This window comes from Anopheles coustani, chromosome 2, assembly GCF_943734705.1.
Source record: "Anopheles coustani chromosome 2, idAnoCousDA_361_x.2, whole genome shotgun sequence".
NCBI lineage: Eukaryota > Metazoa > Arthropoda > Insecta > Diptera > Culicidae > Anopheles > Anopheles coustani.
The window spans coordinates 71078152-71099715 of NC_071289.1; the positions used below are offsets into that span (position 1 = coordinate 71078152).

The 21564-nt window shown below is 44.1% G+C and overlaps 3 protein-coding genes across 3 annotated transcripts in view; 1 reads left to right on the forward strand and 2 right to left on the reverse strand.

The window, feature by feature from the left end:
• Positions 1-392: 392 nt before the first annotated feature.
• Positions 393-2305, forward strand: LOC131263593 (TBC1 domain family member 13). Its single transcript, XM_058265821.1, has 6 exons — positions 393-592; positions 671-744; positions 806-931; positions 1000-1286; positions 1489-2012; positions 2090-2305. Exons 1-6 carry the CDS (start codon positions 573-575, stop codon positions 2202-2204), a joined length of 1146 nt encoding a protein of 381 aa, XP_058121804.1. The 5' UTR covers positions 393-572; the 3' UTR covers positions 2205-2305.
• Positions 2306-6450: 4145 nt separating this feature from the next.
• LOC131264937 (dachshund homolog 1-like) lies at positions 6451-6984 on the reverse strand. The gene is made up of 2 exons (XM_058267200.1): positions 6631-6984; positions 6451-6564 (listed from the first exon to the last, which is right to left on the reverse strand). Exons 1-2 carry the CDS (start codon positions 6982-6984, stop codon positions 6451-6453), a joined length of 468 nt encoding a protein of 155 aa, XP_058123183.1.
• Positions 6985-6996: 12 nt separating this feature from the next.
• Positions 6997-21564, reverse strand: part of LOC131265539 (uncharacterized) — a 42006-nt gene continuing 27438 nt past the window's right edge. The window contains exons 3-5 of the mRNA XM_058267822.1: positions 20922-21129; positions 8639-8834; positions 6997-7207 (exon numbers count right to left, since the gene is read on the reverse strand). Of these exons, the coding sequence (XP_058123805.1) occupies positions 6997-7207; positions 8639-8834; positions 20922-21129 (615 nt within the window). The remainder of the gene's footprint in view (positions 7208-8638; positions 8835-20921; positions 21130-21564) is intronic.

Below are 21564 nucleotides of genomic sequence, written 5' to 3' on the forward strand. Positions count from 1 at the left end.
TAGTTTTAAGTTATGAGGGCATAATATGATCCGAGTGCAAGAATCAACAAAATTGCTATGGGTGTCCCTTTAATCTTACGAATTGTGTCTGCAGGAATACAAAAAATCACTCGGCCGATTTAACAAAAGTCTATAAGAAGAACTGATCTAATTTCTCCACATTAAATTGGAACTAATTTTTTCACCAATGAAACATGTTTATGTTAACTATTTTCATAAATCGATTTGAATGATAAAGAAGAAAGTTTTCCTCACTATTTTCTCACTTGCCATCTGACAGCAATCTCACTTCTCATCTGACAGCAATCTCACTGCTCAGCTGACAGTAGCTGTCAAAAGCAAATGAAAACAAAGTTGAAACGGAACATCTATGCTTTGCATAGATTGTAAACAAATCGACGCGCATAGACATCCGTGGCTTTTATGATTTACACGATGCATTCTTGTGTGATAACGCATCCGTGACTATCAGTCGTGCATTTATACTTCGTTGATTTGAACTGCGTAAGGCACAATCTGAATCATCGAAGCAGAACACACTCAGTGCGCGGTGAGTGTCGGTGTGTGATAAAATGTCTCTGTACAAAATTCGGTAAGAATTCTGCTGCCGGCTTCAATTGGAGGGGGTGCGATCAATTAGATCTAATTGATCCGTGGTGCATCTTTGCAGTGTGGCCGATCTAGAGAGCATCTTGGAGCAGGAAGAAATCGACCTTAAGGCGCTTAGGAGCTTTTGTTTCAATGGTCAGAAAACGACGCCCATCGAAGGTATGATATGTGATAACACTGTCCTTCTAATTCGTAGGCGTTCCGGACTGTAATGGATTCCGTGCCCTTGCCTGGAAACTACTTTTGGGTTATCTCGGACCACGGAAAGGGAGCTGGCCTACAAAGTTAGCGAAACAGCGAGAATTGTACAAACAGTTTGTTAGTGAGTATCGTCGTCCGTGCGGCTCACGTTACTTTAAGAAGCATAATCGGTGCTATTTTCGACTTCAGAGGAAATGGTTATTTCCCCTGGAGAGCAGGACGGTCCCGAGTGTATCGATCATCCGCTGAGTGACGGACCGGAAAGCAACTGGAGTACCTTTTTCAAAGACAACGAAGTGCTACTGCAGATCGATAAGGACGTGCGTCGTTTGTGTCCGGATATTTCCTTCTTCCAGCAGGCAACCGAATTTCCGTGCGAGTTCGTTAACGAACGAGAGCGCAAGCTGCATGTACGGGTCGCACCGACGACACTCAGCTCGGCAAATGTCGAAAGAAAAGGCATCGGTATGACGAAGGTAGGATGAGCGAATGGTGGATGCATTTCTTGACTCCCGAAAAATTAATACAATTAATACTTCCCGCAAGCAATAACACTAACATAACCGAGCATTCTTACTTACCTTATCCCATCGTGCAAAAAGCAAGTAGGTCAGATTGTGGTGTGGTTTGCAGGACGCTTGAAAGCCGACTACCTAACGCCTGACATTTCTCTTTTAGATAAATCTCATCACAAAACGCGCCACAGAAAACTATGAAGCAATGGACGCCGGACAGGAGGCACACTGGGAGGTGGTAGAACGGGTACTGTTCCTGTACGCCAAGCTTAATCCAGGCCAAGGCTATGTGCAGGGCATGAACGAAATCATCGGTCCCATATATTACGTGTTCGCTTCCGATCCGCACCTCGAGTATCGCCGGTACGCCGAGGCGGACTGCTTCTTCTGCTTCACGGCGCTGATGGGCGAAATCAGGGATTTTTTCATCAAAACGCTCGACGAGTCCGAGGGCGGCATCAAAGGGATGATGGCGAAACTGTCGAATCTGCTGCACGAGCAGGACGTGGAGGTGTGGGAGAAACTGCGGGATCAGGAACTCTACCCACAGTACTACAGCTTCCGCTGGCTGACGTTGCTGCTATCGCAAGAATTTCCACTACCGGACGTGCTGCGCATCTGGGACTCGGTGTTTGCTGATGACAAGCGGTACAATTTTCTGATCAAAATTTGCTGCGCGATGATACTGTAAGTAGGCGACGAGTCTTTTCCATCCACCTTGTGTTTCGTTCTATCTCAACGATTCGATGTTTCTTCTTTAACAGCCTACTTCGAGATCAGATTCTCGAAAACGACTTCGCGAACAACGTCAAGCTGCTCCAGAACTTTCCTCTCATGGACATTAATCTCGTACTAAGGAAGGCGACGAGCCTTGAATAACGGTTTCAACGCGTACACGAATTACTTTTTGATAAGATTTTTTTACACATACACTCAAATCGCTCCAATAAAAATGGGCGAATTTTCCGTATTCACCACAAGTCGGAAGAGAAAGTTAGAATGAGCATGATGACAACCCGCTAGCTATAGGAAAATATGTCGCTTTCGGATGATCTTGAAACAAAATGACGACACCACATTGTCCTCTTCGTTCAGCAATAGTTTACTTTCGGCTGGTCCTGATACCAGTGGCCGTAGGTTATACTTTCCTTATATTTTCTGTTCGCGCACCTTTTATTACGTTTTGGTTCCGTGCTCTACGCACGGATAGGTACATAATTCTTTGCTCCTGCTAGTGCTAGCGTTCATATTTCTTTTTGAAAGATTCAATAATCGTTTGGTTTTTATAATTATAATATTGCAACACTATACTAATAAGTAGTAAGTCTTTTAATGTTTTGTTTTTCATGCATTTTGTTGCGCACTAATTTTTAATTATTCTGGAATCTTTGTTCTGTTCTGCGTGTCGTTTCTCTGATTAGTATTTTGCTTAAATGAGTTCACTTCCTTACCTTTTTTTAATGTTTATTTTTCCACCATTCACCTTGCCATAACACTCCACTCTCGCGTTACAGTTTTCTATTTGTTGTTCGTTTTGGATGTGCATGTTTTCCGTAGAGTTAAATTAAGCGGCAGCCATTTCATTAGATTAGTACAGGCTGCTTGTTTCCCCTATCTGTATTTGCTAAAAATATATCGTACCTCCTATTTTGTATATATGCTCTCACTTAGATACTATAAATTATTTTTCTTGTTGATCTTGTCTACGATTCAATATTTTATCGATTAAATCCAACCATTCTGCAGTAAGTTTGTCCTATTGTTTAGCATTTCCTATACCGTTCTTTTCCATTGAACGTTGGAAGGGTAAAACTTTCCATCACTGTAGATTCTTTGAACAATAATCAACTTCTGTATTCACCACGTTCCCATACTTCGCTTGGATTCTTTCCCTCCGTTGCAGACAGCTACAATCCTTCGATAAAATTATATCCTTTCTTTTCAACCACCATTACGCTATCAAACTGTACGATTGTATCGCTTTTCCCGCACAAATTTCTTCATAACATTCAACATTCCAGAGATGCTACATTTCTACCTACTTTGCACGAGAACGGTCAGGCTTGTAGCTAGCTTAACACACTGTTTAAAGTTTTAGTAAACTTGGTTAACTTGTTTTGTCTCGAGTTTAATACTTTTGTTTTGTTGTTGTTGAGTTTGATCCGTTTGAACTGCGGTTAAATGGTTGAGACGTTTTCGAATCGCTCGAAACCTCATGATGAATGTGTTCGTGTTTCTTCTTTTCTTGTTTGCTGGTCGCTACTTTACCGTGTTTTTTTTGCTTCATTTCTTCACGAATAAATTTCGTATTCATAGACTAATGGGTGGGATGTTTGTGCTTCGCGGTTATATGCTGAGAGTGGTTTTACGGTTTTTTTGGTATTCGTTCGACGTTAAACATTTGCTTTACTATTCTTCTGATAAGTGGGATAAAAATTGACATTTTCGTATTGATGAATAGCGGAGGTCCTTCGTGAATGTATACCTTTTGTTCTGATTTCTATTAACTTTTTACGCGAGCTACCCGGGTGTTTTGTGCGATGTAAAATTAAAACTCCTTACAAAGACATTGAACGGGAAGGTTGAGCAAAGATTATAAGGTCGAACAGGTGGTAAATTGTTATATTCTTGATTTTTTTTTATTCCTTTCATGCCATTACACAATCGGTTTTGATAGGGTAAAAGTGCGAAAGAGAGTACGAAACGACTCTCACTACAGGCGAGCCACTAGTCTCTTGATAATCACTACGAGTGTTACTTTTGTATTATTTTCTGAACACCACCAAAATTCGATAAGGATTACATGGTAAAAGGGTGTTTTTCTGTGTGATTTTGTTTGTTATATAATTTACTTGTTTTTCGATCGTATTTGTCTATACCAATCTTATCTACCTGCTGGTCATTTACTCCCGGCTTGATATCGGATCGAAGTAGTACATTTGGTTAGTGTAGCGGTTGAGTAAAATAGTTGAGGAAATGTGTTGGATAGGATAGATAAAAGTTGACAGTAGTAGAAAAAGAGTTAGATAAATAACACTGCTCACTTCCTCAATCCGGTGGAACGTGGAATGCTCGATTTTGGTTAAACATGTTTCTAAAAATCGGGTTCGAAGGATTAAATAGATATGGGTTAAATAGAGAATTGTCGTCCCGAGCGGTGAAAAATGTAGCACTTTTCAACTACTTTATAATTTTTCTGGTTTTTCTCTTTCTCTGTGTTTCAATTTGGTATTAACGGTAAAGTGTGTGATTAATGCCTAATGCTACGAGCTCAATTTTGTTTTTGCAAATTCTCGTTCTCTCTTTTCCACTTCCTTGCCCTGTTGGATGTATACTTCCTTATGTGTTCAGTTTTATTTTAACGGTACCTTCAACATCTGACATTGGATAGTGGTTCAGATATATTTAAATGGTTTTAATATGTTTGTTTATTTTCAAAATCTCACTTTGATTCGCTAAGCACTTTCTGTGTTGTTCTGAGCGGTATTATTTTCCATTTACACTAATTCCGTTTAGGGTTGATTTATGTTGATGTTTTCAATTTCTCTTTCAAGCGGCCAACTCGAATGTACCGAAGCATGTCCTGACCCGCGGAACACTCGTTTTCGTGCCACGATTTTGATTGCAATTTCGGAAAAGGATTTCTAAACTTTGGTGCTTTCGACTGCTTGTTGTTGCGTTTCGTTTCGGCTAACGAGCAGCATTTCAAACCAAAGCCGGAGAAAAAAGGGTAGATGGAATTGGAAGAATAAGCGATAATTGTGAGGTCGCTTGCAGTACTGAATCATGTTGTAATATACAAAAAACAAAACAACAATAACACATGATCAGTACACGGAAGGGGTTTGCTGATTTTCGAATGAGTGTTCTGTGGCTGATTTCAAACGAACTGTCGGAATGGCAGTAATGGGTTTGCATTAACTGCGAAAAACCAACCTTCCAGCGCAGAGGAACAATAGTTCGGTCCACGGAAGTGAAGCACTTGTGCGGAAACGGAAGTACGGTGTTGAGAATGCCACACCGACGCCGTGTTGATTGCTTGTTGTTGTCTTTTACGCATTGGAAGTCCTCCTGCCCACGTGTCTCTGTTTTATCAAATATTTAATTTTGTAGAAATCTTGCCGGATTTCTTTCGCAAAATAAGATATATACGATTGGCTTTGCTTTGTTAACGAAGCAAATTGCTTTCCGTTTGAAACATGTAGTGTGTATGTTTATATATAATTGTGTACTAAATCTTAATCTAGACTTATAAATAGCAAGCAAGATTGAAACAGGTTTTGCACGCTACGACTCAAACGGCTAGATGGAACCGATTATGCGCTGAACAGGAACTGGAAAAGTTGGAATTTTGAATTTTCAACTAACATTACTTGCCAACATTTCTGTACAGCAACGTGCTGTTGGCCACTCGGTTTTTTTTTTCTAATGTAAAACTACTTAATGCAATACTTAACCAGCGTGTGTCCAGTGAGCAACACAAACGTTCATTTCCTATTCGACAAGAGCACGCTCGAAAACGGGAAAAGTAGTTTTATTTAAAACGGCTTTATTTCAAATAATTCTTACCAACTAATTCAAACATTAAAATGTAATAAATTAGGTCAACCAATAAAATGAAATGCACTTCAGAAGCGATTTTTAACATTCGTTTCGAGTGCTTCGATAGGGATTTTTAATTCAAATAAAGAAAATAATTTTAAATAAACACAGGAAAAATAAAGACTAAGCTAACTGTAATCAGCGTCAATTCAAATGAAGAAACATTAACTCATAGTCATAAGTAGAAACCGTAACATGTGGTAACCAAGACGAGCGTCGATTCAACGAACCAAAACAAAAGTTGTATCTTACAGTCAGGAAAAAAGGAAAAATTAAAACCATTTGCCACTTTTATCCTCGGCACGTACTCTTGTTGAACCGATTGTCCGATGAAGTTGCCTTCGTTACCAACCAAGCGATTCGCCACAGCACCTGCGGGGCGAAAAACTCCACCAAAAAGTATGTACATTCCGAACGAGAGCGGAAGCGTCCCGTTCTACAACAAGGCAGCCTCGGAAGCGGCAGAAGTGGCCTCGACGGTCCCGTGCGGGCTGCAAGCGACTTCCTCCCCGCTGCGGGACGATCACAAGATGGTCGTTATCTGGGCCGAGCCGGACACGAAACCGGTTCCGGCGTCGCCGATCAGGTTCTCCAGGTGCTGCTGCGGCAGATGGTGATACTGCTGATAGTGCTGCTGCTGGTGCGTGTGGTGATGGTGGTGGTGGAAGTGGTGATGCTGCTGGTGCTGCTGCGCCGGATGTGCCGCCCCGGAGATGCACGTGATCCGCTCCGGCACGATCGAGTCCTCGCAGTCGCTATTACTGCTGGCGGTACGGTGGTAGTAGTACTGTTGCTGCTGTTGTTGTTGCTGCTGCGAGGACTTTTCCTTGCAACCACCGGAGGCACCAACCCCCACACCGCCCCCCACACTACCGGCACTCTTCTGACTCGAGGAGTAGCTGGCGACGCGTCCGATCGAGTTGCGATCCTTGGACGTGGCGCCTCCCGAGGCTCCCGAGGTCACCATCACAGCACCTCCCGGTCCTCCTGCTCCTCCTCCTCCGCCGACCCCGCCCGTCCCGACGTACGTGTGGTAGTAGTGGCCGGATGCGGCCATCCCACCCGATTGCTAGGTGTGGGTCGAGTGCGAGTGTGCCACCGAGATGGAGGTCGTCATCGCGAACGGGCCATCCTCCTTGCGGCGCTTGTCCAGCGAGTCGTACAGCGGGAACTCGCAGCACAGGATGAACTTGAGAGCCCGCGGCACCTCGGCGTAGATGGCGGGCGGGATCGGAATGAGCGGGGACGTGCACGCCTTGTACTTCCGGTACTCCAAGTCGCTGGCAGGAGCAGAACGAAAACAAACATTCAATAAATCAAACCGTGTTTTTCTTCGCGCCATTTTCTATTCTACATGACGTCGGCGGTCTAGCAAACGGTCACATTTAATTAACAACGCTAATCGGGTCAATCTTAAACCGTTCATTTAGTTCACAACCCCCGGTACGATTGTTTTCCATTTCGTCTAACGACCCGTTCCGTTCGTTGTTTCCCACGTGACCGAAAACCTGGGCGCTTTGTGTGCTTGTACGCGCGTGTGTGTGTGTATGATTAGCGTGACCAGGCTGCAGCATGAAAAGCATCAAAGGAGCATGAAAAAAGCAGTTAACGTTCGATTGGCGCTACGCACGCGAACGAGAACTTTCACTCTCTCGCTCTCTTTCTCTGTTTTTATCCTTTCCTGCTTATTGGGAAATATCCAAAAACTGGTGTTCTTCTTCGTATCGAAAAGTGGGCTTCAACCATTAACATTGTACCTTACCTTTTCGCGCTTTTCGCCGCTTGTTTACGTCCCGTAGAAGCTGTTTGGTTCTTTCTGGAAGCATTTTAGCACCAAAACAGTCGGTTTGGCAGTGCACAGAAGGAATGTTCCTTTGAATGGAGCTGGGAAAACGACCCTATTACTTGAAAACAACCCATTTTTGATTTCGATAATTGGATTATTTTATCTGCTTTCTTTAGCCGGAGTGAACAGGTTCGAATGAAGGTCGATGTGAGAACCAAAGTTCAGCACGACAGAAGGAGGTTTCCAAAAAAAATATTTCGTTAAAAACTACGTCCATGTTTTTGCAAAATTAATCAACTATGTCGAGTTTATGCGATGCTACTTGAAGCTCACAGACTTGGTGGCATCGTGTCATTTTGCATTAGTCAAAATAAATAAAATCCTATCGTCCATGTTATATTACCAAGAACATTGCGTGCTTAAGTTTTCTATGTTTGGTCCGTGTCGTGCCACTTAACGGTCGCTTAATCTAACGAATCCTTCTCTGCGCTGATGTAACAAAAAAAAACCTCTTCGCGAGGGTTAAAGTTTGTGACAGGAAAAACATAAATCGCCCGTCATTGTCAATCTGTCATCGGATCCAAGGCCGCCCTAACGTTGCCTATTACTGTGCCGCCCGGGAAAGCGCCCGCCCCCGGGAAATGAAGGTTAAATTAAATCCTCAGACAGCAGGGCGCCAAAGGCCATCCATTTTCCCTTTCGTTCCGTCCGGACGCCGACATGATATTTATGCCGGCACGTTTCCTTGTACCCGGCCGGGATCGAACCCCATCCGCCGCTTATCAAAACCGCCTAGTTTCTCCCCATTTCCGATTAGTTCCTATGTGTGGGTTTTTGTCTCTACAGTGTCGGTTCATCGGGTTTCGACTGGCGTGTGTGCGGTTTTATATGATGGGTTTTCAAACTTCGCCTCTGAAAAACTTACTCCCGGTACTTCTCGTCCGCCGATCGCTCCCGAACCGGAATGCCGGACAGGAAGAGGATGATGAGGGTCGTGAAGATCGGCGACAGGATAGCGACCCATTCGATGCCCTCGATGACGTTCAGCGAGATAACGAAGATGCCCCACCAGATAACGATCTCGCCGAAGTAGTTCGGATGGCGCGACATACGCCAAAGGCCTGTGGAGAAAATGAGAGAAAGGAGGATAGAAGATAAGGTTACACCCTAAAGGCAACAGCAAGGAAAAACCGCAAGGCAAAAACTGGCAAGAACGAGAAAAAAGGGCCACCTCGATGCCGGGCAGCGGGAGAAGAAATTCATGAGAAATTCAAGCCAATTCAAGCAATTCCAGCCACTAAAGGGTCAACTTTAAACAGCTCATCGGCGTTGATTGGTGTGAGTAACAAAATTTAAATCACCGGTCATTCGATTACAGTCACATAAACTTCCATCGAACGGTTCTGCCAGATGATTTCCGACGCCGAAGCGAATGAACAAAAAGGCAGGAAAAAGGTTCGAAAAACATAACCCAAGGGCATAGGCGAGAAAGTGGCGTCCAATTTAATAATCATCTCACGCGTCAAGTGTTCGTCTCGAGAGACTTTTCGGTTTCGGCTCCGTTCGTTACCTCGGGAGGGAGACGCGCAATTCAACTTTGTTAAATTTTCATCAAAAATAAAACTCAAGAGTCCTTTTATGATGATGCTTCACCGCCTTTTCGTTTATTGCAAGGAATTATGACCATAATCTTGACTGTTTGTTCCTTTTTTGACCATGTAGAGCTCCAGCACTTAATTATCTGAGTGGATGAGTGACAATTTTTTAAAGTATGAAGCTAATTCATAGCATATTCTTAATAGTTGAAATGACATTCAAAAGACAGATTTTATTCCTTTTATGAAAAAGGCATTTAAAAAAATATAAAATAAAATTAATACCCAACCATAAATTAGGATGCTCGTACCAAAATTTACATTTGTTTATTTAACGAGTGAGTTTTCATCTTATTTTACTGAAATCACCTGTTATTCTATCAGCATATTAGGATTATGAAAACGAGACAAAATTAAAGCCAAGATTTGAGGAGAGTAAAACAAAAATCGGGAAAGATTGTCACACTTGTGGAAAAATTTTACCACTGTTTTTTTTTAATGCGTTTGAAAAAAACAACCTTGTCTAGCAAAGCATTTAATATTTCGAGTCTCTGCAAGGAAAATACTAATCTATCTCACAAAATGAAAGACAAACTCTCAAACAATTATTTTCTTCCAAAACATAATAATGATGACACAATGTGTTTGTATTAGTTGAATTTTTACATTCATATTTAACCCCTCCACAGTCCTGCCATGTTGAGAATTTGGCTAAAAAAATTGTCACACTGTTTTTTACATTTTTGTGTAGTTTTTGGTCTAGAACCGAAGAAAAAATTAAATTTTCCTAGTTTTGTTGGGATTTTATTGATTAAATAATGGTCAGTTTGCTTGTGTGTTATTTGTTATAGTTATTAGCAATAATTTCCCGAAAATAAGCGAAAATTTGGTTCAATTGCATCGATTAGTGTTCATTTTATGACCAAAAGTTAACAAACATGTTAGAACGTGTTTACTAAGCAGGTAGACTCGAAATAAACGACGCGCAACGAAAGTAGAAACAAAACGTGCGACAAAAAACTGCAGTACAAATTCCATCCGCTTGCCCGAAACTGTGAATGGGTTAATAAGCTCCTGTGAATTCTTCCTATTTTGTGAGTCCAACGTAGGAACATTTTTTATTAATCAAGCAGAAAAAATATACCTTCATTCACATTCAAATGCGCAATGTTTTCAATGCTTAATTATTTAAAAACATTGAAACCGTGTGTTATTTCAAAACATCGTTGCGCCTTTACGGACTGGGCATCAAATTTCCCGGTTTCAATTGACGATCCGTTGCGCCCAATCCTTCCACAAGCCTGGAGTGGCACGAAAAAGGGTCTCGAAATCAACCTACCAACCATCTGGAGGTGACGCATCTACAGCACAACGACGAAACGTTTCCCACAAGTGGAATAATGCTCGAGTGCACCGTGCGCCGGGCTCATAATGATATCATTACACAACTCTGCCGTCCCCGCTCGGATCCTATCGGGATACCACACTGTGTATTTTCCTACAATTTTCCCACATTCCCAGCCAGCGAATAGGGAGAATCCTTTTGGTAGAGTATAAAATTTTCCCGTGTCAGTGACACGCAGCCAGCCTGCCGTTTCCCGGCCGGCCGATTCGGGTGTGACACTTTTTCCCACCGGTTGTTACTGAGTTTGTTTGTGTGTGTGTGTCGTGGATGAATTGTGCCGTTCAGACATCCTGGGACGGATCAGAAAGGTTCCACGTGTCGAGCCCGAGTTTCTCGCACTCGCGACGCTCCGGCGGGGGTAGGTCGTGTGTGGTTCTGTCCCCACGGGAAAACCCTTTTTCCTTCTCCCAGATGCAAAACCCCGGCCGGATGTGGGCACTGCGGTGGATTGTTATTATGCTCACCGAGCAGATCATTTCGTGCAATTTCTGCTTTCAGCATTCGTTTCCTTTTACGGTTCGGACTCATAATCTGTTTGCGTGACTTCTATCCTTTGCCATGTAACCCTTCTGGTACCCCGTGGTGGAAGCGTGGGAATGAACGAAAAGCGGAAGAATGTCGGGTACGCCGGGGAATCTCCAGACGTCTCCAAGCGCACGCAAACAGCGTGCGTCTTCCAGCTTCCACTGGGGGATCTGCTCACTGTCCGCAACTTTCATTAAATTATGCTCGACTCGACGAAATTACGAAGAAAGGCGGAGGAAACGGGCACGGGATCGGTCGGTAACCAAGACGTAAAGTGCAGAAACCCGCTAGCAAAAGGTTGCCGAAGCGTGCAAAGGTTGGGCCGTGGAGTGGAAAATTAGGCACTTGCAAAATAATTAAAAATCACTTTGGAGTGAGCGGTTCGTTCGTGCGAAGCTTTTATACAAAAACGAATGCGATTTGTTGCAGAATGCTCGCTACTGTCAAGTAATTACTTTCTCGTTGGAAGGGATGAATGCATTTGTTATTAAAAAGGCAACCAGTGAGAAGAGATGTAAATTAACCAATTTTTCATCCTTCCAAAAGGGTCAAATTAGATTTAAATAAACTATGTTGATTATATGCTTTTTTGTATTACAGCCCCTGCTCATAGAAACACTGAAGAACGTCATGCTTCCGTTGAGGAATATTCTCTTTCAAAGGTAATATAAGAAAACCAGTCATTTAACCAAATGAATTTCCAGCTGCATAAGAAGATCCTTGTGAAGATCTGCAGTCATTTTCAATTTGTGCCCGATTCAAACATTTTCGCCATGTCTTTATCCAAATATTTCAATGCTCATCCCCCTCCTATTTCCGTCAATCGATACGAACCATCCATCGGCACCTCGGACGAGAAAATAATTCATCCGTAGCTAACCAAACTCCATCCTGCCGAGGGATGTTTTCCCTGCGCCCAGCCTTCTCGCCATTGCGAGTTCGGCCTGCTGTGAAAAAGGAGATTGAATTTTGATTTATTTTCGTACCATCATTCGGAGGTTCAAGTTCTTGGCCTCGTTCGAGAATGCATGAACCAGTAGCGGCCAGATTTAGGGGGCTTCGGGGACCGCCCGAAGCCAACAATCTACAATTCTCCGACACAATGGAAAGCTCGTTTCCGTTCCAACCTTGACGAGCAAGACTGTTTTGTTTTTCTTACCCATTCTCGAGTGTGGTTCGATTTGTGGTTGTGCTATCGTCTTTTTGTGTCTATGGCCTTCAGCCGGTCCGGCCGGCCATTTTTCCTTGCCCTTGACAGATTTCTTTCACCCAGTGAACGAGTGGTCGCAAAAGGAAGCTGCCGATATTTGAGTCGACCGAACTTTTGTCGACCTCAACGAGGTCGGAACAGCGTAGGCCTTTCGTTTGCGAACATTGTAGTCTCCCCGGGGTCGAATTGGTGGCGACATTGTTCGCACCGCAAAAACCGCACCCAATCCCTCCCCCCCAGGCTGACCCTCGTCCGGTTAGTGTGGATTGTTCGTCGACAGGAAACCAACCGCACCATCGTTGTAAGCCCGAACCCGGAACCCCTTCTGCAAGTGAATGATTTATTCGATGCAGATCGACCATGACACACGCGACGAAATTGTCGGTTGCGAGAAGTCAGCGCATCGGTTCGTGACACTTGACATCATGTATTTTCATCGGGATATGGAGAATGCGTTGGATGATCCCGTTCGAGCCTCCCGGGATTACCCTCGTACGGTTTAGGGATGATGACATTGGTCTTTCACCGTTAGCGTTAAAATCGTACGCAGCCGATTGACAACCACGACTCTACCTTGACGACCAGAACTCGCCGTGTTGCGTGCAAGTCGTAGCAATACTACTCGTTCCAGTCGGATTTGTGGTTACTAATGGAGACGCCCAGTAGGTCGTGATTCTGGTGGAGGCGCCCAGTAGCTGATGGAACCGATGGAGGCGCCCAGTACCTGATGGAACCGATGGAGGCGCCCAGTAGCTGATGGAACCGATGGAGGCGCCCAGTACCTGATGGACCAGGTGGAGGCGCCCAGTACCCCATCGACTCGGTGGAAACGCCCGGTTGTTGGAGGAATTGGTTTACCCACAAGCGGATGTAGTCGCTCATTCCCTATGTCACTCCTAGTATTAGCTACACCATTCCGTCTTTCCATGCCATCCGCTCTGTACCAGCGTCCCGTGATTGGTTTCACTACTGCCGTCGAACTATCGTGCAGGCAGCACGTGCACCCAACGTTCCATAAGTGGAACCGTTGGGTGGGAGAACACCATCGAACCCAACCGACACGGCAAAACACCGGTATACACGTGCAGACACACAAGTGGCAACGGGAAAGTGCCAATTTAGTTGGATTATCGCCATTTGGTATCGGATGATACGTTTGATACGCTCCATTCGCCCTCTCACTCACTCTTTCTTTCTCTCGTTCCACGTCCTATCACGGTCACATGGCACAGCTGACGAAGGAGGCCAATTGGGGTACATGATTAATGAAATAATTATGCACACGGCATCGAGCTTCATCCGGAGGACGGGGGGCGAGCGGTGGGATAGTGACGGTGCGGCATCGGCTCTCGGTTGTGGTCTAGCTCTGCTCATGAAAGCATTTACGTGTGTTTACTCGAGCTAATGATTGCTCCCCTCACGGCATCGGTGTGTGCAATAATAAAATGGCTTTCACCGGTGTCGTATGACGCATGGCCACAAATTTGATACACGATATGTAATCGAGAGCGTGGGATCTTAATTACGTCAGCGCATTGGGGAAGGTAAACGGAGATGGCAATCAAACTGTACAGCATACCTATCAAATTGAGCTAAATACTACCATTTAGTAGTGGCACGTTCCCTCATTATGGGTTGTTGCTGCTTTTTATGAATAAGTGATCCATCATTTACATCAATATCTACATCTAATATTGATATCACTTGTTTTATGGAAAATAAGTTGCAGATCAATTTAGAGAACATGTATTAAGCTTCCACGCTTAACAAAACTCCTTATATTCACCGATCGCATTATAAAAATAAAAAGCGAACCCCGAAAAGGTACATACATCTTGGCACACATATATACCACTTTTGATTGCATTCTTAAGCGTAAAACAATGTAAACAAAATATTTTCTTGAAGAATGTCTATTAAGAAATCTTTAACGAAACCCTAGGTAAGACTCAGATCTCCTCTTCATCCAATAAGACGATACAATGGAATGCAATGGATGCTACAAACGTACCATGCATCCATGTTGTATCTTTCCACCATGCTCGAAAACAGAGGCAGAAGAACATTTGCAACGCTATGCAGCTGGCATACGACATGGTGGTAGCCGGCCACTTGGGATGCTCGGTGCATTTAAACGATTTATTTCCATCTACGGTGCACGGTGCCACAACATCGTCGAGCGCTGGAAGAGAATCCCCGGAAAATGGTACCCCTAAAGCAACGAGAGCAGCAAATATATCGTCAATCTTTCTCCTTCCTCCTTTTCGAGTGTGTTGTTCGGAGTCCTTCTGGCACTGGACTCGTAAATCAAACACGCGTACGGATAAAAATCTCCAACTAGGTACATTTGACAACTATCAATATTTGGCTGCTCGACAGAGACAAATTTTACAGCAAACTTCCTTCCCCCGGACCCCGGAGTGGGAACGTGTACAAAAGCCAACGCAACGATATTTCGGGAGGAAACACACTAGCTTTTTGTATCTACACGTGGAACGGACGGCGCTTGGAAGAAGGAGTTTATGTGTACATTTTGAAAAGCATCAAAACATGCTGGGAGGGAATTTGATCGCTTGCAATCTAATGGCCATCAGCCGTGGCCTGAATGATGGTGTTTGCGTTGGACACAAATGGCAAAAGTAAACAGACTGCCAGCCTCCTCCAGCCACCCAAGCTTCCGCCTCCAACGAACCATTTATCACTCGCCGTCGGTCATTGTCGTCGGAACTCCGGGAGACGATGGAAAAAAAGGGAACTTGCAATGGTTTCAACCTTCTTCAACCTCCGGGAATCAACGAAAATGGATGAAAACAAAAACGAACACAAAATAATAAAGAATGCCAAAAGAGGATAGGAACCGGGTCCATCTTTCCGTGGAATAGGCGAGCTGCACACAGCATAAACCACACAACTTGGCACGATGCCACCGTGCCGGACATTCATCCGGACGAAATTTCGTGCCTCAATAAGCACCTCAAATGGGCTCTGCAATTGGCGATTCCGGGCAAGGCCAACAACGGAAGGACGTGATCCGATTAGGCGAACGGACGAGGACAACATAGCGCGCTGGCCAGGTGTGCCCGGTTGTTTTTTGGACGAGATCATAGAACGCTGGCCGGGTGGCAATTTTCTCCCATTTATCGGCTTTCGTGGCCTGATCGATTGGCATGACATACGGAATAGGTTTCCCATTTTCACGTCCGTCGGGGGTACGGTCGTTGTTGCAAATTTTCCATTTCCATGTGTAACACATTATTTCCGTTGTCGTATCGGATGTAAATGCTGTGTGCAAGATGGAATCGCTAATAATGTTAGTGGCGATGAAAAACTCTTTGTCGTCTATCCTAATCTTAAAACATTCATTTTATGATAGCTAAAAGAATATCTCTAGCAAAATTTGAACGTGATAATATGACAATCTGCCAGTCTCGACATTACATTCTTTTAAACTTAGTATCATATTTAAGTTTCATACTCTATTGTGACACCGAGTAGAAGTCATTTCATTCAGCATTTATTTACCCTCGTCCGACAAAAGAGGTTTGATTCCACTATAACCACACAGAGACATGCAACATTGTTGCCATTATCGTAATAAGAATGCAGTCGTAGGCGCCAAGGTTTTCCGTATGACATTCCATTTCCGTCTGTTTTCTATTTCAGTTCCAAATAAATCCATTAGCCTCAGGAAATAAACTATTTCCTCTTCCAAGAAAGGGTATGAGCTAATAAGCAACATAACCGAACCGAAGCTTTTAGTAAGAAGGTTGCTTGGTGAGAAAATTTAAATTCATTTAAAGTACATAATTTTTCCATTAGTTGCGTGATATGGAAGCAGAAAAAAAGAAACTAGAATTTATTTTCTGTGTTCGCATATATCCATCATATTCACATGCCATTGAATTGTTCTTTTAATCTTTAAAGCTGCGCCACTTCTACTCTATGAAAGAAATTAAACTGTGCCGTTAAAGCGTTGCTTGCGTAATGTGAGAGTATTTCCCACGAGAAGGTCATCAAGATAACGCGCACAGCGTCGGACCAATTATTCGCTTACAAATCCCACCCTCTCGATGGGTGATCGGTGCCAATCCCATCGGGTATCTTCCCATCGACGCTAAACGACACCGAGTCTCGGGCGCACGAATCGGAAGATTTTCTCTTGACCCTGACTGACAGCATAATCGTTTAAAATCTGCACCGCTCGTTAGTGTCAACCCTTTGAGGTGTGCGGCTTTGGGGTTTGAAGTTTCTCCCGCTAATGGGTTAGTGGCAGGAATGGTAGTTTGTCGATTCATATGGTGAATGAATGTGGTGGGGTTCACTCACTATCATTACGGTACATTGAGTGTCAACGTTGCTCGCTCCCTTCGGTAAGCGACACTTTCCATCCATCCATGATAAGCTTTGATGAGGATTGATTTGTTGATTTATCGCGCTCGGGAAACACAATCTCGGTGAGATGGTCTCGGATGTTTCCGTTTTGAAAATGGGATAAGCGTGTTGGAAAATACTCTACCCCGCCATCTTCTTCATAATCTATCGATAGCTGTCATCCTGTTCCTATACGCTAGAAATAGCATGAAGCCGAAGAAATATTCAAATTTCATATCAATAATCAAGTTTAGGTTCAATTTTCAACTCGAATAAACTTCCTTTTCCATTTCGATGGGAATTCCATACGTCAAACGTTATTCTAGCAGGAAGATCATTTATTATATATCTAAATTTGATCAACAAACTGCGAGCTCGTATTTACATTTTGTCCTGAACATTTTCGGTTGGGAAAAATGTGTTGTTTATATATACATTTTTCTCGACTCCAAATTGTGTACTTCGTTCGTTCGTGCAGTGACAACATTTCAAGGCATCAAAATCACCGGATGAGAGAAACAAAAGCCGAACCGGTAAGAAAACCCAGCTGATACAGCCTGAGCAGACGAATCATTTCGAGAAAACCTCGCTCACTTCCGACCAACCGGAGAGGGAGGGGGGGGGAGGATGGAAAACTCTTCCCCCTCTCTCCACCTTCGTCACCGCCCATTCCGGTTTCGGTAATCCGATTAGTATGCGAGAGATGCTAGCGAATGGTAAATATTGATCCACCGGAGGAAGTTGAGCGGGGCGGACGGTAGGGCGGGGAAAAGGGTTTGGAAAAACCTCAGAAAGCGGTATCTTCACGGGTACGCATAAGGTAAAAAAAAGAAAAATCGACGTACGATTCGTACGTAAATTTAGCATTGACGTATTACGGTTCTAATATTTTCGGAACGATGTTTGCGTGGGGTCCACCACCCACCCACCCACCCAACGCTACCCATCGGCGACTGTCCCCGGCGAGGCTGATCCGCTTGGGCTGGAAGTTTTCGGGCAGCGACCGAGAGATGGGTTTGTTGTTCCGAGAACGCCCGCATTCCGGTGCCTCCAACGGCCGGCTCTTAGAAGAAAAGAAGGAAGATAAACCCAGGGATTTATGCGTTCACCTTCTAGACGCACAGGTGGGTGTATGCTTCTGCCGAACCAGACCGAGGTATTACTTTGAGCAAGTCCAATGTGGCGCATCCTATTATGTAGTTCGCAAACAATTTCCCAGCAGCTCTGCTGAGCATGTAAGCCTTGCTGCAGACTGGTTTGACGAATGGCAGCGGAAAGTAAGCTGATGCAAATTCACCCCCCGATTAAGGGGTATGATCTTTCGGATAATGGATGATGGTATAAGGGGCTGTATGAGAGCTGAAATCATGGTGTCTACAAAATCATGAGTAGCTTATTTCCCACCGAAAGCTTATTTCCCAGATTGTGGAATTACGTCTCAATATAAAAAGTATGTCTTTTCATAACCATATGGAAATAAAAGAAAACAAATAAAATTCCCCACTCAATACCCTTTGATGGGGATACTTCAACCACTTTATGACTCCACAGACAAGAGCATGATAACCGCTCGCATCTCTTCCAGCAACTTCCGATCCGTTCCAGCGCGGTTTCGCATGAAATATCACGCGTTAAATTGCAAAATAAAACCCCTTTCGTGGTGGCCAATAAAGTTACCAATCGGCGGGCGTCGGGTGTCCCGTTCGACAGAAGTGATCTCATTTGGCAAATTGGTCACATTTATCCATCACCGAGGTAATGGGACGCACGCGGCGCTGCATTCGTAAGCGGGTTCGTGTTTGGTTTTTTTTTCTTTTTACTCCTTCTTCGGAAGTGCAAGCGCTCATCAGCGGTTTTGTTTCCCTCCCGAACGTTTGGGACCAACCATCGGTTTCGGTGGGTATTAAAATTCACGCACGTAACCGCACTCTTCGTGCCCATCCGTTTGGGCGGGCAATGAAGTGAGTGGCAGACAAAATGGAAGCGAAAAAACACTCCGAACGGGGACGAGACTCAATAATAAAATAAAGTACCCACCCCTGGGACCCCCCTTTCCCCAAGGACATCGGACACTCCGGCTTTCCGTCAGAACAGGGCAAGAGCAACCATTTTCGGTAGGTGCCATCTTTCGTGCGAGCGATGAATAATGTGATGAAAAATTAAAATACAAAACAAAAGAGAGAACACAAAAACCAATTAACCATCGCGCCTCGAATGGCGGTGCGCGTAGGTTGTTCGGGGTTTATTTCGTGGGAAAATTGGACAAGAAAAATTGGCGATAGTTCCTTTATCGCGAGTTCAAAAGCACTCGAGGCTATGCAAAAGAGCCGGTCGGTCACCGAAGCTTAACTGAGTGAAAAGTATATTAACCCTTGGAGGGCTGAGAGATGGACACGGCATGCGAAATAACTTTCGTTTTTGATTAAATTACAGACTCCTTATCGACGTAAGAAACATATTATTTTATATTTTTCATAAGTACATGAAAAGATAAGTTTTCAAACAAAAAAAATTACTTCGATTCCACCGACCAGAAATAATCAAAGAACAATTATTTTTGTCTGCGTAAGCTTATTTTTGTTGAAAAGTACTACTAAGTGAAAAAAATGGGAAACTAAGAACTAAGAAAAAAGAAACGTTCAAAAAAATTAAAAAAAAAACAAGTTGAATAGACAAGATATAGTAGACCAACAAATACTCCTAGATCGAAAGTATCAACTATGCATAAGTACAATTAATCAGGAAAATGAAAACAAAGAAAACAATCATGGTTGCAATCAAAGCAATCATACGAATACAAGTTTATATAAAATTGAAAAGAACTTTAGTAAATCGTATAAATTGATATTCTCGAAATTCAAGATATTTTTACACGTTTCACTAAATATCCATAAGAAGGGAAGCATGTAAAAAATCTAAAAGAAAAACTCTGAATTCTCGTACCAAAAATAAAACACAAATATTCGCACAAACTCAAGAACGCATACTACATATGTCTAATATGTTTCTCTATTTAGAAACTATAAAAACAAAAATTACGACACAAAACTAAAGAGGTATCCACTAGTTTAGTATTTACTCAAACATTTCTATTGTGCTTCGAAGGGTTAAGGACAATGAAAAGTACATCATAGGGCGCATCCAGTCAAATGTAGACAACCAACGTCCCAACGTTGGTGGTCACGTGCCAGCGAGCGGTTTCCGGCCCGAGCCGAGTCTTCACATTCCTTCACGACCGGCAGATAGGGCAGCGTCGCGTTAAGGAAGGAAGCGTAAAGAATGTAAGAAAAGTGCTCCTCATCATACAGCTTCGTCGATGTGAGCAACGTGCACGACACCAGAAGATCTCTAATGACCCCGGGTTTTAGGTTTGGGGCTCTCATTTTCCTCGGTCTTAAGCATTTTTTCCTTCCCCGTCTATCCAACACGAAAGCTGTGAGCAGCGGTGGTGAATGGTGAGCATAAATTTGTCAACGCCATAACACGCTCATAATGCCGCAAACGGTCTCAAACAGTGTCTCATCCATGTACCGCTGGTGCTATCGCGTCTCCAATGACGGCCACCCTCGAGCTGGCGCGGAGCGGGAGTCGAGTTTACGGTAACGACGGAAGATTAATGGCTCGAAATAGGAAGGCGGAAAGGGCGAGCACAGGCTGACTACTAAACTCTCACCGACCTTCCGCGGGCGAAAAAGGGAAAGCGATGAACGCCTAATGAAGGCCGTGAGGAAACATTAAACCGAAGGTTACACCCGAGTGGCGAAGTAAGTGTTTCGTTCGGTGCACTATCTTCTCCGGGTCCCGGACTTTCGGGTCGCCAAGTTGATGGCGCGGTAATGAAGGTCCCTCCCGATCCGCCGGATACGATACGGGGAAGGTACCGGGCCGATTTAGGCGGTCGGATGAGTCCGCTTTTGAACTTTTCAAGGTGAGTTTCAAGGAAGGAGTGATAGGAAGAAAAAAAAGGCGCTGATCTTGGGCCATGGGAAAGCGAGTGTGTGTGCGCACGTGCACGATTAAATTTAAATCCTTCTCATCACCGGAGTCAACGGAGGTGGCCAAAGTATGTGCGGTAGGGGGAGGGCTTTTGCTCGTCACTTACCATCGTTGCAGAACTTGCCCTGGTTGATCGGGTCCTGGCGGAAGGAGAACTTCTGCAGGTCGGCGTACGTTTCCGCTAGCAAACCCGTGACGAACATGCCCGTGCCGGCCGAATCGAGCGTCGTCATCGTCTTGGGCGCCTTCGGGAACGAGTGCCGCGGTGAGTTGATGATGATGACTGGCAGCGACACGACGAACACCCAGACGGCCTGCCGAGAAAGAAAGCGGAAGGTACAAAACATTGACATGAGAAACGAGGCAGCAGTGGAGGCGTGACGAATGGACAAAATGAAAGCGAAACCCAAACGCACGATGGAGGAGATTATTAATTAGAGTAAGGATTCTGTTTTTGCGGCCGTTACGATCAGAAATGGCAAGAAAAAGAAGGGAGCATCAACAAAAACCGGGTACTTTACGCTTTAATGTGAAAATCTAATAATTTGGATGAGTTTTGTTTTTCGCTTTCGGTTTTTGCCACCATTCCCGCTTGCCGGACCTATCGCTTGCCACTTCCCGTTGGTTCAGTTTTTGTTTATGCATTCTTCGCCAACATAAACCAAGCGGAATTGCGTCTTCCTCACCGCCCTCTTCCCTTGCTACAGTTGGAATTGACATGGTCGGCAAAGTTTTGATTCTTGCGTGCA

Bases quoted from the DNA above. Each gene is read 5' to 3' on its own strand.
- LOC131263593 (XM_058265821.1), top strand. From the start codon at position 573: ATGTCTCTGTACAAAATTCG. The intron at 745-805 runs GTCAGAAAACGA...TCTAATTCGTAG, and splicing joins TAGGAGCTTTTGTTTCAATG to GCGTTCCGGACTGTAATGGA. The intron at 932-999 runs GTGAGTATCGTC...TTTCGACTTCAG, and splicing joins ATTGTACAAACAGTTTGTTA to AGGAAATGGTTATTTCCCCT.
- LOC131264937 (XM_058267200.1), bottom strand. From the start codon at position 6,984: ATGGCCGCATCCGGCCACTACTACCACACGTACGTCGGGACGGGCGGG. The intron at 6,565-6,630 runs GCACATCCGGCG...CACACGCACCAG, and splicing joins TCACGTGCATCTCCGGGGCG to CAGCAGCACTATCAGCAGTA.